The 16,095-nt window shown below is 37.4% G+C and overlaps 1 protein-coding gene across 2 annotated transcripts in view; it reads right to left on the reverse strand.

Moving 5' to 3' along the window:
- Nucleotides 1–5,483, reverse strand: part of znf236 (zinc finger protein 236) — a 96,473-nt gene extending 90,990 nt beyond the window's left edge. The window contains exon 1 of one of the 2 annotated variants that reach the window (XM_088601280.1): nt 4,443–5,483. In XM_088601280.1, the coding sequence (XP_088457406.1) occupies nt 4,443–4,494 (52 nt within the window). In that variant the 5' untranslated portion in view covers nt 4,495–5,483. The remainder of the gene's footprint in view (nt 1–4,442) is intronic. The other variant, XM_088601278.1, reaches the window with a different exon arrangement.
- Nucleotides 5,484–16,095: the final 10,612 nt, after the last annotated feature.

Here is a 16,095-nt window from a genome sequence, read left to right on the forward strand (position 1 = left end):
AGGCCATTCACTGTGAAACATCTGCTCTGGCCTGCACTGTCCATAAGAGAGGGCCATTCACCATGAAACATCTGCTCTGACTTGCAATCTCAGTGAGAGAGAGCCAGTCGCCATGAAACGTCTGCTGTGGCCTGCACTGCCGATGAGATAGGGCCATTCACTGTGAAACATCTGTTCTGGCCTGCACTGTTTGTGAGAGGGCCATTCTCCATGAAACCTCTGCTTTGGCCTGCAATGTCAGTGAAAGGTGCCTAGTATGAATCACAGTTCACTGAGACAATCCATACGGAAAAGAAAACAGACAATTATTCGGCTTTGGAGCCTTCTTCAGGTGTGGAACCGCATTATTCACACCAGAACAGGGCTCCACGGCTGAAATGTTGTCTCTTTTCTTTTCAGCATGGATTAAACCTTTACCTGTGCATTTGTCTGACATCTCTTACTAGTAACATCAAGGACTATCAGTTTGGAAGAAACATGTTTCCAACTTTATAAATTGTTCAAAAACTAAAAAGTTTTTAAAACATTTTTGTTAGGGTGAGAATGACATGTATAGTGTAATATCAATATTTTATGTTTTCCCAGTGTCAGCAAAAGAGGAACATTCACCTTGAAGTGTCTTTTCTAGCCTGCACTGGCGGAAAGAGGGTCAGTCGCCTTCTGAATTCTGAATTTAAATTCATGTTCTATTTAAATATGTTCTGTATTTAATTTAAACATATTTTGCTTATTTTTGTGGTTCCAAAAATTACAAATTCATTAGACTATTGTTTTTCCATGTGAGATAATAATTGAAGGGGAGTATTTTACCATTTTACATGTGAACACCATCTACTTCCAAAAAAGTTTGATAATTTTTCATTCTTCTTATGTTCCATGATTTTTGTCTAACATGCTGTTCAACACTTTAAGCATCACTTGGAAGGAAATGATGCATACTGACACTTTTCTCTGCAATATTTGGGTTAAAAAACTACCTATTTCTCTAGCGGGAAATACAATTTCATCAAAACAGGCACTGAAAAAAACATTTTCTCATACAATATTAAATTACATTGCATTATGGTTTAGTTAATATTGAATTTGTTCTGATATTTATGTAAGAACTTCTTTTCCTTGGATACAAAGCTCAAATAGAAAGGTCACCCTAGAGTAATGCCATCATCATGGAAAATTAATATCTTCATTCAGCAAGCAGCTTTATAAAACGACACTTAACCTGCACAATTAGACTGAATGGATCCTGAGACACAGGCTGGCAAACATTTTGAGTTTTGAAATTTGTTTTGGCGTTTCCAGAAGGTCCACTACCAATTATAAAACATCAAACACCCACAGGACATGAGGTTTGTTGCAATCCCTGACAGTACTATCTGAGATGTACTGCAATGGAATATCACACCCCTTCACTACCTAGGAAACTGTGCTAGCCTGTTACTGCAGACTGAATCTTGCTCGTGCCGTGTGTGACACGTCGATTTAGTAGTGGCAGAGGAGTCATCTGAACACTGATCTCTCAGTTCAATCAGGATTTTCTGTTCCGATTTTCCATTTTCATCAAGAGCCCCTTCCACAAAGTCATGTTCATGCACTGCACAGAAGGGCAGAAAGCCGTGAAAGAACTAAAACACAAGCTAAAAATGACAAATAATATTGGCAATTTCACATGGCTAAAATCGGAACTGTGGCTTTTGTCTCAAACAAGTTATGTCTTAGCAAAAGACCTGAAGGCTAATGAAATGTGTGAATTCAAGAATACTTTGAAAGGCAGAGCCTGCATGTCTTTTAAAAGAAGCTCCCAACACAACATTCGCCAAAGATAAGGAAAAAAGCACACTGTCATAAGCAAGAGTGATCTCCTTCCCACATGAACTGTGTGGAACTACAGATAAGTGTATGTGAAGCCAAAACAGTGTTTATATACAGGCTTGAAACAATGTTATAACTCTACATTCAATTAGACTTTTACCTAAAACATACAGTACACATAAATGAGCACGTAATCTTTGACAGATAATGCAGGTTAAAAAGTATAAAGTGACAATGGTGAAAACAAGAGACCTGCTTTCATAAAATAACATCAATAGACACTGTTTCAGATACCTGCAGGGTATCGCTGTTGATTCTAAAGGACTTCTTCAGCATCAAAAGCGAAATGCAGAGGACATGGGTGGAGACTGTATGGAAGTGCATTTAAAACAAAGAGGAGACACCTTTGTACGTTAAGAGTTGTGGAAGTGTGACTCTAAGCCATGTTGTTGAAACGATACCCTTGTCTTTAAGAAAGGACTAGATCAGATCCGTTTCACTTCTAAACATGCTAAATGGGCCAAATGTAATTCCACTTGTTACTGTTCTTATGTAGCCTATATATAGTGTACAGACATGGGTACTATACAACAGCAACAGGACTGGGAACTGGGAAACCTCAACTACACTACAAACTGGCACATATACTAAACATTTGAAGAAATTAGTTATCCCATCAGGAAACTGGCTGGAAATTTGAAAAAAAAGTCTAAAGCTGAAAGAGACAGCACCTGAAGAAGGCTCCACGGCCGAAACGTTGTTTTCTTTCTTCTTTTTTTCAGCATGGAATAAACCTATTACTTGTTCCTTTGCAGCCTACGCATGCTGACGCAGCTACCCACCTGAACTAGAGACAGCATTACCACATTAGGACGATTTCACTTTATTAAGACTACGACATGAGGGAAACTAACTGCCAGAGACTGAGGTGTTACATGTGCAACCACATACAAAGATTGTTTAAGAAGCTCTGAGCCAAATGCAGAAAAGTCAATCAAAAAAGTGCAAACATGAACAACAAGCATTTATGTTTTGTTTAATATTGTACATTGTAAGCCACAGAATTTGTGAAAATGAAAGGGACTTATCACAGGGATGCATAGTGTAAGTACTGCTGACCTCTCATAATTCTGTAAACACCTTCAAGAAGAAAAACTTTTATCTCCAAAACCAATGTCTATGTTTCATGAGGAAATGAATACTGCCAAACACAGATGATCAGGAAACTCAATACCTGGAGATGGGAAAACCCTATTACATTGATACAGGATGGCCAACTTGCCCAGTCATGTCTCCAACTTCTAATACACACCAACCTTACATTGAACATGTCTATGCATCGAGATTTATGTGTTTTGCTTTAGCCTAAGCTACTTTCAGAAAAGCATCAACAACGGTGCGAGCTTATTTCAGAAAAGAGTAGGTAACATGTTACCGTGCATACTGTCGTATACTTAATATTTCACGTAAATATCACTACATTATTGCGACAGCGATGATCTTTGCAATGCTGTACACAGTACAACACAGCACTATTTCAGTTCATTCGAATTTAAGGTTTTATCCTCAAAACCTTTCAGGTCTTCTTTAAAGAGAGGTAAGGATGTTCGCCTGTTGTTTAAATTCATGTACTGACCATTGATTCACTAATGCTGCAACTTCGCCTGGTGTTTTCCCAACACAAAAACTGAATCTTCACTTTCATTTCACTACACAAGTCTCGTGAACTTTAGAATTTTAAATAAAAATACCACCCTAGACACACACCGTTTAAATATTTTATTTTCCCGGTTAAAACAAACGCATACCTTTGCAAAGGTTGTTTTGCACTCATTTTTTAAAATGAGTACACAAATGTTTATATAAAAAATGAAAGCGTCGCAACAGTGGAAGCCACTAACTGTAACGGTTCTGCATTTGTATATATATATTTTTAAGTTGTACAGTCTTGAGCTCCTAGCTGAAATTTCACTGGACTCGGGAGTTTATTATAAATTAAGAGGGCTGAGCGTCACGAGGTGCCATGTATTACATTTTGCTAAAGCGAAGTTGAACTAGCAGAAGGTTTTCATCCTACGTGCACACAAATCGGCATTGTTATCATGCTAAGTGACTCCTCCGGGCTCTTCATTCCCCAAGCTAAGCGTTAAGTCAACTTAAGTCTTAAGTTAAGACTCCCTGGCTGGTTCAGCTTCAGCACAGTGTCCGCAGAAAACAGCTTCTACTACTGCTCGCACACAAAGAAGCAAAAAAAGACAACAAAGACAGATCCCCTCCCCCCTTACATGCCAACAACCATAAAACATTTATATTTCCAGCAAATGATCTAGCCTACACAGCCCATTTTAAACAGGTACTATCTGCTAACCCCGAAACACAGCAGCTTTCTCAGAGGAGTGTTAGCTCAGAAGGAATAAGTAGAGCCAGAGAAATGTTATTAATATCATTCCGCCTCAATCACTCCTTCACGGCACAAAAGATATGGACACCCCACAGTACTATATCCGGGGACTATATACACAACCTTCAAGTGCTTTTATCTCAGATACCCGGCCACTTGCCGGAGCTATGCCGGCACGGTTCGAAAGCTCACACGGTGCTTTATTTATTCGTGGTGTTTTGGCCCCGGTTACCTGCATCGGCGATGGTTTTGTCCCTCGGTTTGCGAGGTCGGCCCCGCGGCATAGTTCCAGGTTTCAGGGCGGGTGTACTGTGAGCGATTTGGATTTCAAAATGGCGGCGTCCCCAAGCTCTCTCCGCGGAGACACACTGGGCTGAGAGACGAGGCCGTGAACTTCAGCACTGAGCAGCCGAGGGGAGAGGGCGACATCTAGTGTGTAAAAATGTGAAGACAAGGATTTAAGATTGTAGTTGTGTGAAACAGCTATGAACACTAGTTATTTTGGGTGTTTTCTTCTGTTCTTACACGTGTTTTGTAACGTTTTCGTGTTTAGAGTTTCCATCCTTGTAATTTTAATATCTTCCCGATTTTTCCGTTTTTTCTTTGTAAGTTACGAGTGGAAACTGCCTGTCACTAAGTATTCCAATTGCTCTGTATTAAAAGTTATATCGTTGTGGAAAATAACGTATTTTATTAGTCCCCGATAAAACAGCTAGAATCTGTTATTGAGAGAAAAGGGTTTGGCTTTCTGGAATTCGGAATTTTAACTTCCAGTATATACAGACGTACAGTAGAGCTGCCTCATTCATCTGAAATCTGAATTGGATATATAGGAAAATAGCATTTTTTACTTTATTGTCCCAATTCTTATGGAGCTGATTCAGGGCGTTTCCAACTTGGTTGGAAAGTTTAGTTGGTTAACTCGTTTTCAAGAACTCTCTCGCCACAAAGATGCACATTTTCAACCCTATATGTACTGTATTTAAAACAAAGCTGAACTGCAAACCGGTAGATTCACTATGAATTCTGCTGAAGCAGATGCAGTGTGATCCAAAATATTGGCATGAAGCTTCTCTATTTTTGTGATGCTCTGGAATGCTGCTGATAAGTGGATTGTTTGTAAGCTTTCATCTGTTAAATGTTTCTTTCTGAAAGTGCTGAAATGTGTGTTTTCATTATCCTTTGCATAATATTTGTGTTTTCCTTTGGAAATGTAAATATATCAAATGAAATTGCTTTGAGTCTTTTTCAGGTGACAAAAATAGTAAGTCCAACAGTTTTTAGCATAACAAATGCACTAGCATCTAAGACAAGTGCCTTACGTTGGCTTTCTTAGTCTCACTGTAAGTTTCTGTTTTCTTATATAAAAAGAAATTGGTGGAGAATTAGGTGGTGGATTCTAATACACAGTACTAGAGGCACAAAGTAAATTGTCTACCACAAAGTTCCATCAAAGTCATAAAAATAATGGCCTAGGTGTTATGACGTGTGAATTTATATAAAAAAAGAAAGAAAGCATCTTATAATACATGCAGATGTCTTATTTATTGTAATAGAATAATGTACAATGTTTTTCTTTTCTTTGTCTTCTTTTTTTGTTTTGTTTGCATTCTTTTTAAATGTACAGGAGTGCTGTGTGTCCATAAAAAAATTCCCTCAGGGGACAATAAAATCTTATTCAGAGAAAACTAAACAAGAAGTTAGACTGTGCTTTAAACACTAGTGAAAAAAGAAAGATTGCGAAACTGAAGGAACTGTGAAACAATATTGCCACAGAGACTAGTATTAAGACAAATATTTTGCCCTTGTATTACAAGACTGCAAAGGACAATGTATTTGTCGAATACATAATAATGTGTTAAATGCAGAAACTACCAGATAAATATTTTATACAAGTGTATGTTCAGGAATATGGTACATCAATCTCATGCTTCAAGTTGAAAAAGGACACTGCTCCTCTAGGATACATAAAAAACAACTCCTGCTATGCAAGTTTGATCAGGTTTTACATGATGTGAGATTTTAGTATAAAGTCTAGTTTTGAAGCTGACAGAATGTATGTACTGTAAATATTTCATGATTAATTTATGTTTCCATGTCTGTTCAAACAGATTTACTTTAAATAGCATAACATGCAGACATGGCCTGCAGCTTTTGATGGTTTTTATATGCATGTTGATAGCTGGTAAAACTTCAGATAATCCAAAAGGCAAAGCAATAGATCTCTTACAGTAATCCTTGTCAAGACATGTTGTCTGGTCTCAACATCACCGTGGCAACTATGCCACAGAGACAACAGTCAATCAAATAGATCATCAGGACTTAAGCTACATCTCGTGTTGTATTAAAAAAATGTAGACTATGATTAAATTGCTACTGAAGACAGAGGCTGCAATACAGTGGAAAAATCAAGTGTCAATACTTATCCAAATAGGTTATGACAATAATGGCCAGCAGCCATATCACTCTGCAACTCACCACTGGCAACCCACTGAAGCTAAGCAGGTGTGAGCCTGGTGAGTACCTGGATGGGAGACCTCCTGGGAAAAACTAAGGTCGCTGCTGGAAGAGGTGTTAGTGGGGCCAGCAGGGGGCGCTCACCCTGCAGTCCATGAGGGTCCTAATGCCCCAGTATAATGACGGGGACACTATACTGTAAAACAGGTGCCGTCCTTCGGATGAGACGTAAAACCGAGGTCCTGACTCTCTGTGGTCATTAAAAATCCCAGGTTAAAATCCTTGATTAATTTCTCGAAAAGTGTAGGGGTGTAACCCCAAATTTCCCATTGGCCCTTATCAATCATGGCCTCCTAATAATCCCCATCTATGAATTGGCTTCATTACTCTGCTCTCCTCCCCACTGATAGTTCTGGCGCACTATGGCTGCCGTAGCATCATCCAGGTGGATGCTGCACATTGGTGGAGGGGAGTACCCAGAAAAGTACTATATAAGTGTAAGCAATTATTATTAATATGAACCAGGTAAACGTAAAACAATCAGTTTCATATCCATTAAAAACAAAGGTACAGAAAAATCAGTAAGACCTTTAGTACAAAATTATCTACAAATTTAAAGTATTCTAAAGGTGCATTGAAAATGAGTTTAGAAAAGGCTGATTGCAGGTTATTAATTTATTTGAGCATACAAGAGCAACAGAGAATTACAATGGAAGAGGAGGCACTTCTTTGACCAATGTGTTGTGAGAGTATACAACAAGGTATGCTGGCTTCTTTCAAGAAATGACTTGATGAGATCCTTGAGTCAATTAACTTCTACAGGTAACTACCAAACAAGTAAAAGGGGCTGAATAGCCTCCTTTCTTTTGTAACCACTCTTTGATTCTTGTATTGAATTTCCCTCCTATTTGACCTAGTTAGTACGGTAAAGCCACTGTCAGACACATTTCACATAGCTCAGTACATTATGTGTTATTTATTATGATGCAGTACCAGTTATTTAAATAATGGACTTATATGTTACTTGTTAAGTCACTTGCCTGAGTGGTGAACAAAATATAGCAAATATTTCATCTAAAACATTTGTGAATGTAATGCCCAACTAGAAACAAATTAGGCCATGTCTATGCATTGACACAGTTGGCAGTGTATTTCATTTGCTCCTGAACACACAATATTTAAGAAGGCTAATACAAATATAGACATGTGGTGAATGAAATTTCCAAAGGCAGATTATGGTACATTTCCTTGTGCTTTTTAAAGTTTTATGTGAGTTAGTGTCCTTGTTTTTTTGCCTGTCTTGATTAATTGTTTTAATGATAACTCAAAAAAATGTTTGTGTGGGATTTTAATAATAATAATAATAATAATAATAATAATAATAATAATAATAATAATTACTTACACTTATATAGCCCTTTTCTGGACAATCCACTCAAAGCGCTTTACAGGTAATGGGGACTACCCTACACCACCACCAATGTGCAGCATCCACCTGGATTTTAAAAAACAAACTTATGCTTTCATTTCTTTCAACTAAACCAAACCTGTTGAAAGCAAAGCCCCATTTTACTGTTGTATATTGGAAAACTCTAATCACATTTTTTTCTACACTTTAATAACTAGCATAACAAATGCACTAGCAGTAATTTTGTTTTTGTCAGGGAAAGCATGAGGAATTTCCGCCTGACTCTGATAGGTAGAATTATGACTCTTACTGTTGTACTAAGATGAGGTCGTCATGGTTTCGCATAGTTTACAGAAACCCCCTATTATAATGTTTATCATTTTCTAACGTAGAGAAGAAAAGGAAAGTGCAAGAAAATAATCATTTCATTATGCTACTATACAAGGCTCTTTTAATGAATTGAATATTTTTAAACCTATCTATTATTACATTAGGCATATTATCATTATAAATGGATAATTATTGGATAAATAGGTTACATTATTCGTAGTAACCTACAATAATGCAAGCTACTGTATCAAAGACAACAATACAAATAAACCAAACAGATCTTAAAATATCTATGAAAAGAATACAAAAAATTACCATACAAAATGGTCAAAATATATAACTCACAAAATGATTACAATAAAAACATTTAAAATGGCAATTGGATGTAATCTTTTACAGCTTATTTGAGAAGCATTCCATTTGACAGGTGTCAATCCTGGCTAGCATCTGGTTACAATAAGTTGTGACTTTATAGAAACAAATACTGTAGATCTTCATCTTTTTCACAATTATATGTTTTGCTAAAGGGATCTCAATTCATAGAGGTTTAGTGTCATCCGGATTTCTGTCTCAACCAGTGTATTCAAATGAACATTTTGTGGAATTAATTTGAAGTTAGTGATGATGAACACCTGACAATGACTGTTAGGTTTGATTGGTAAATATGATGGATGACCTTTCACAACACTTGATTGTTTATCAGGGCACTACACTGTGTATTACATAGCCTATTTTACTCTCCTATACCCAGGTCTTTTGGAAAAGGCTTTTTAGTACTAAGTGAAAATGTAATGGTGGCACATAGCAAACTTACACCCACACATCTGTCAAAGTAAAATATACTGAACTCATTCCAGGATGCAGTAGGAGTAGACTCCTCTGGCAATTATAAAGTTGGTGAACAAAGCACCGATAAAATGTGTAGTACTCAGAGTGTAATGTTAAGAAATATAATGAGTACACAGATATTATTTGAGCTGTTATATATTTTATTTCTTCTTACCTAAATTATGTAGTGACATTGCTTGCTAAAAACATTATCCCACACAACGTAGAAAAGCAAATCAATACCTGATCTTATCAGCATCCTAGACACTCCCTGCAGCAAATCTGAATCCTGATGACAAATTATAACTGTTCAAAATATGTCTCATTTTTCCATAGAATGAAGGCAAACCATGAAACTGTACCCTGAAGTGCTGCAAGAATACCCTGCAGAGAATCGCTAAAATGGAGTTAAGATAAAACATCAACCTGGTGCCCCGTTTAAAGTTTTCAGAACTAATAATGCAGTTTACAGTTCATTATGGACAAAACCCCATTATGTTTAATTTCAACAAAACTCATATCAGTATAATAATGCATTTAACTACAGTATATTGATTTGAAAATAACAATATTTTGTGCCTGTTTTCATTAGCTCTATGTTTCTGTAAACTATTAAATGTCTTGCCACTAGACAGCCATGTAGGATCATACATGGTTGAAGTTTAACACATTCAAACACTAGTTAAAGGAATTAACTTAAACTATGTGCCCTTCGGTGTACATAGTTGACTGCAATTGAAGTTTTAAGGAGGGAAATCAGAAGACCATTAATCACAGTAAAAGTGATTATTTTAGCTTAACCCCTGGAAACATATGCTCACCAAGTTAGCCAAGCCAAAGCAACCAACAAGTTATATACATGTTTCAGTATGGAGATCAGATATAGGAGAATGTAGAGGGGGAAAGGTGTTATTAGTTTATTGTTAGTGATTAGGTTAGAAAGCAATCAATTCCTAATAGCTACTGTATATGCTTGTAAAGAGGTTGGAGAGTGAGCTGATAAAGAATTAGTGATTCCTAAACTGTAGGGTCTAGACGTACAGTATGTTGGTCATTTCAGTTTAAAAAAATAATCACCATTAGAAAACGGAGAAAAAGACTCGCACTGGCATGGATAGTGTTTCTGCCTCACAGATCTTGGGCCTTGGGTTTGAATCCAGACTGAGACATGTTCCGTGAAGAGTCTAAGAGTGCTCTTTGTTGGCGTGAGTTTCATCCCTTCACTCTTTCATCCCATAGTGATATGGGATAGCACAGGGGTGTTCTCAGGAAGCTCTCACCTTGCTTCCAGCATAGGTTCTGTATTTTCATGACCCTCATCAGCACAAACAGCTCTGTGATGATGGACAGATTGAAAGAGTATCTGAAAGCACTGGGTGAGTTGATTACAGATGACAAAAAACTAAATTAGAAAACTGAATTAGACACTGACTGGAACATGTTCAGTGCTCCATGTCTCATTGGTCCCTGCACTGCTTAATTTATCCCTGAGCCATAGTGTGCTTTGACACAGCAGAGGTGTGTGATGAAAATTAATACTGTGGAATGACTACTGTTTTGTTGTGTGTTAGTTCCAGATTCTTGGATCTACAGTTCAGCCCAAGCCCAACTAAATGGTTATCAGCATTGTGGGAGCAGTAGTGTGGTTGTTACATCACAGGAATGACATGACCTCAGCTTTACTAGTCATTTTGGGCCCAGTGTATGCATGCTGGGATAGAGTGCATCCCAACAAAGCACCTCACAGGGTCTGAAATCTGTCTGAATGCAACACAAAACCTCCAGCTGGATTTGTATAGGAGTCAGCTTTCAAACCACATGTTCAGCATTGCAGTGAAGCCCCGGAGGACAAAATGATTCTCCTCTGATGCTGTACCGTCTGAGCCTTCTTTTTAAAGGACGGCATTAAGTGCTGAAAAGAACCCAGTGCAGCAGGAGCTTAGAAAGAAAATACAGTTTTCTTTTGTGTGCTGGGGTAACATTTGTTTGAGTGAAAAGGAGGGGAGAAGAACATTTTAATGTTGCAAAACATTTAATGGTAATTAAAAACAAAAAGGAAATTATTAATTATGTACCACTATATGATGTTGTTATGCAATGAAAAGAATTACAATAATCCTTTCACTATATGGAATATATATCTTTAATACACCAGTCATTAAATGCTGCTCACAGTGCCATTGCTAAATATCGCTACTGAAGGGTCTGCTCAACAGGACTCCAAAAATGAGCCCATGCATTGCACAGCTAGAACACTGCAATTAAAAATGCATGTTAGAGCAGCAGGTGCTTGAAAGGTTAGACTTCCTGCTTTCGTATCTCTTTGAAACTAAAATAATTATGATATTGATGGAGGAAAAACCCTTTCCAGTCCACGTTTTCACATACGGTAATTATCTGTTAGCACGCTTACTGTAAATTCTGCACTATGTTTATTCGTGTTTGTGACATTAGAATTGATTTCTGTTATTTTCTGTGGTTTAATATCCTGGGGTGATGTTTAATTGGCTAGTAAAAGATGGAATTAGTAAGATTTTTTTCATGTCTGGAAAAATGGAATTTTAGGAAACAGATGACTGTTCCTTGGGGTTTGGGTCTGTTCTTTTTTTTCCGAGTTTTGTAGTAGATAGATCTTATCTTATATTTAGGATGGAGGAAAATGGAAAAAGAGAAACAGATTATCGATTATCTAAAACAAAGTAACCTATACAGATTACTGTAGGGCAGGATTCACTTAAACAACTCTTAGTATGATAACTTGTCTGACTGGAGTTACAAATCATCTACACCCTTTCTGTCTTATTTTTCTTAGAGCAGACACTGGTATTGCGTACATTGAGTAATTTTCAGGGCAATGCACTCCATCATGCACTTTACTATCAAAAGATCTTGATCAATACCAGTGTCAGTTGATTACCTAACTGCTGCTTATAACATGTGAATCTGACTTGCTGCTGCTTTTTAAAATATTACATATGTGTGCTACAAAATAGGATCAGAGATACTATACTCCTCAAACAGGGGTTAAAATCCAGTGTCAGACTACATGAGCTACAATTGGATTGTTGTACTACATTGGTTTAGTCAAACAAAGTGTGATTTAAGTGTCTCGCTGTCGATTCTGAGTCGTTTTCTATAGAACATATACTGAATACATACTTCAATATATATTTCTTTTCCCAGTGTTGCTATAATGTCAGAGAAGGTGTTATGGAAACATGAGGCTCTATTGGGTAAGTGCTGAATTGAAAGCACAATCTGAGAATTTCAATAACCTGGTTCCTTTTTGATTGATCAATCTATAAATCTTCTTGACATACCTAGGGCAGATTCACAAGAAAACAAAATCTATTCTGGTCTTTAGTAGATTTAGTGAACATTCCAGATGTTTCTTTTTCACATGTAATGAGGTATAGATGTTCATAAAGCTTAGCAGCATAGTGATGCAAAGCTGTTTTGTGAGCCTAAATGTAGCAAACGAATGGCAGTTGTCAGTAGACAGAGAGAGAGAGCCTAAACATAGGCACACTTCAGGGCATAAGAGTAAGATACTATATAGTAAGTCAACAGAAACAATGGGACAGAAAGGTTTGCCTGTGGCACAGAAAGGTTTGGGGAAAACAAATCAATTTACTTTTTACAAAATGTCAAATTAACTCAATGGTTATGATAATCTACATGTGAGCGTCACCTAAGGTAGAGAATTTGCTATGAATAAAACAGTTTCTCACTCTTAAGTTTAAAGTGAATTTATTCTGTACTCTTACCATCTGACTGGGGATGTATCTTGTCATTTTGTTGAATGTATGTAATTTATAATGTATGAAATTAAGTAAGAGATCAATTTTACCAAGTAAAGGAGATGCTACCTTGATCTTAATCAAGGGATTACTACTGTAAATTGTAATGCAAATATCTACAGAAGGCAGGGAAAAGCAACACTTAACATTGGAAGTTTATGATCAGGAAATCAAACTGATCACCTGCCAGAGCACTTTGCAGTGCTAAATGTAATGGACATCTAGTGAAAATTCTTGTAAAGAGGGGAAGATTAACTTCCCAGGCATTGTGATCTTCCCAGGCAAACAAACTACTAGATTGCTTCTGTCAGACCAACGTCTGCATCAAAAACTGTGATCTGAATGGCAACTACTTCTAAAAATCCATAGCAAGAACTTAAGAAAATGCAATGCAGCACCTTACAATATGAGTCTATTAATGTTGATGTGCTTCAGTTCATTTGACCTCCTCAGAACACCAGCTACACCTGAGACGAAAGGTCCCTTGAAGTACAATTTTCAAAATCAATTACAGTAGTTTGTAATGACCACTTAATCAAATTGCCAAGCTAACTTTCCAGCCTTAAATTTAGTTGTTCTACGAAACAGCATAACTGGTCCTTTTATATCAGGTTTCCACAGTGTTGCTCTTTGACTACACTTCCACTAGAAGAGGAAAGACAAGAATTACAACCCCACTATGGCTTTTCAAAAATTAAAAAAGCATATGTATAATTATCTATTGCCAGAGTTCACTAAACAATATAGTAGCATGGGAAATCTGAATGCAAAGGGTCCAGTCAAGCTGGTATTCTTACTTCAGACTGCCAAAGCTCAGCAACCTCGCTCAGCCTACTGTATAAATGCATGCACATGCTCCCTTTCACAGCAGGCTGCCTTGCATTGTCCTAGACATAGGAATAAAGACATCTTCATATGAAGAGCTGGCATTACTTGAAGCACCAATGATAAAATGAGCCTGCAGCATAAATGTAATGGTTTCCTGGTGAATTGTGATACAATGTTGTTGTGTTGAATTGAAAGTGGTACTGCTTTGAAGGTTAATTATTGGTAGAAAAAAAGCAATTTCATGCCTAAAGAAAGACACATTTCTTTATATTTTTTATTTATATATAATGCATATTTATATACTGATTCCTTCTTTTGTATCAGCAAAAAAGTAGGTTACTTGGCCCTGCCCAATTTCCTTTTTACTTGGAGATCATTAGCTTCACTGCTTGTGAAACATTTCAAGTACTTTTAGCAGAAGACGACTTTCAGTTTTGTAGGCAGAGGTTTTCTGTAAAGCACATTTGCTTTATTGCTGTTGTTGATATTACAGGAGTCTGTCTGCATTTGCATCTCTAAGCGGTATTCAAGCTGCAATTCTCTTCCCCTCAGAAGACCGAGAAAAGATGGAGACCCTCCAGCAGAGGTCACTGCTAAGTCGAGCAAGCCGTGGAAAGATTTGTGAGGAAGTGAGAACTGGAGTGGGGTTCTGTCAACGGCCTTCCACAGATAAGATCAACACCGTCTCAACCGTTAAATAAAGGACAGTTCAGCCTGTTCACTGGCACTGCTCACTTCCTGATGCCTGTGACAGTGAGCAGGGAGTGGTCTTCAAACTTCCTCTGCAGAAGAGCCCTGGATTCTATTTGACAGCTTGAAAAATAAGACTAGTTGCTTTCTTGTACATATTTCTGAGTGAAAAATCCACCTCCATCGTTGGCAGAGATCTATGTTTTCAAGAAAAGAGGAGTCTGTGTTTATTGAATGGAGTTAAAGTATGATTGCACATGGGGGGATAGTCCTGCTCAACAAAAAGCAGCACACGGTTAAGACGCTGGCAACGAGACTAAGTGTCACACCCTCTGCTATTCTGTGAAATTTCAAGGATGGGAACTGTGTCTTGTACTCCCATGTGTTCACGTTCAATCAAATGTTTAAAGCTTTATCAAAACGTGAGGCTTGACTGTATAAACCCTCATACCCACAGCATCCTAGAAAACTAGCCTGACAAGTGACAAGTACAGCTGAGTGTCATTAACAGCCACAAGCAGAGACCTCGACTGAAGCTCTTCTGGCATTAGCACAACCTTAAAGTAGTAGATGAGAATAGATGAGAATAATAGATGAGTAGTAGATGAGAATATCGGTATTGTTCTTTAAAAAGTAAAGAATGTCAGAAATTTGCAACGGCGTGCAGAGAGAGTGTACGCTGGAGTCTGGGTCATGGAAAGGGATAATTAGTAGCTAACTAATTTGGTTCCCACTGCAGTGCACATACAAAAAAAACCCATACAATTTGGCAGCTATTGAAACAATGGTGAGAGACGGAGGGATTGGTCCTTGTTGTTTCTGTGGGTGGGTAACAGTTTGCCTCCTGTCTCTTGGGTTCTTATAAAATACTGTTCATTCCACATGTGCCTCCTTCTTCAAAGAATTCCCACATTAGCCCTGAAAACAATCCTGCCAGTATGCTTCAGCAATCCTTTTTTTCATCCTGTGAATGGAATCCTGAAGGACCTTATATGTGGGATTTCTGAATCACTCTTGTAGGATATTTGTAGGAGTAACCCCCTTGTACAGAGATCCTTCAGGAAGTTCTAATAATTCCCCTACAAATGGTCTTATTTGTTACCTTAGTATTATTACTAATAATTTGAAGTATCTTCTGTAATATCATGAGAAGTATTACACTATTGACGTATGTAACTAAAAAAAGGTACTATTATAGTCAGGAACTTCAGTTATTTCTAATATATTATAATTAACATTATGGTATTCTGTTCTCATAAGTGTGGCTATTTGAGCAGTATTGTCTTCGTACTAATATTCCTGTCCATCATTTTGTAAACTGTATGTCTGGTGTAAAACTTTCAAAAGTATGATGCATTACTTCTACACCTATAGCTTAATACAATACTTTTTTTCACACTTTAGAGTGATGACACGTCTTGTCACTTTTGGATTATCGTCTTCTCTTCAGTGCAGTAGGTTTTGTGCCCTTGAGGTCACTGTTGGTCTAACATCTCAGGCAGCTGCTAGCAAAAAACTGCAAGTGACATCAGACAGCATCCTCT

This window comes from Lepisosteus platostomus, chromosome 12 (genome assembly GCF_059453375.1).
Source record: "Lepisosteus platostomus isolate fLepPlt1 chromosome 12, fLepPlt1.hap1, whole genome shotgun sequence".
NCBI lineage: Eukaryota > Metazoa > Chordata > Actinopteri > Semionotiformes > Lepisosteidae > Lepisosteus > Lepisosteus platostomus.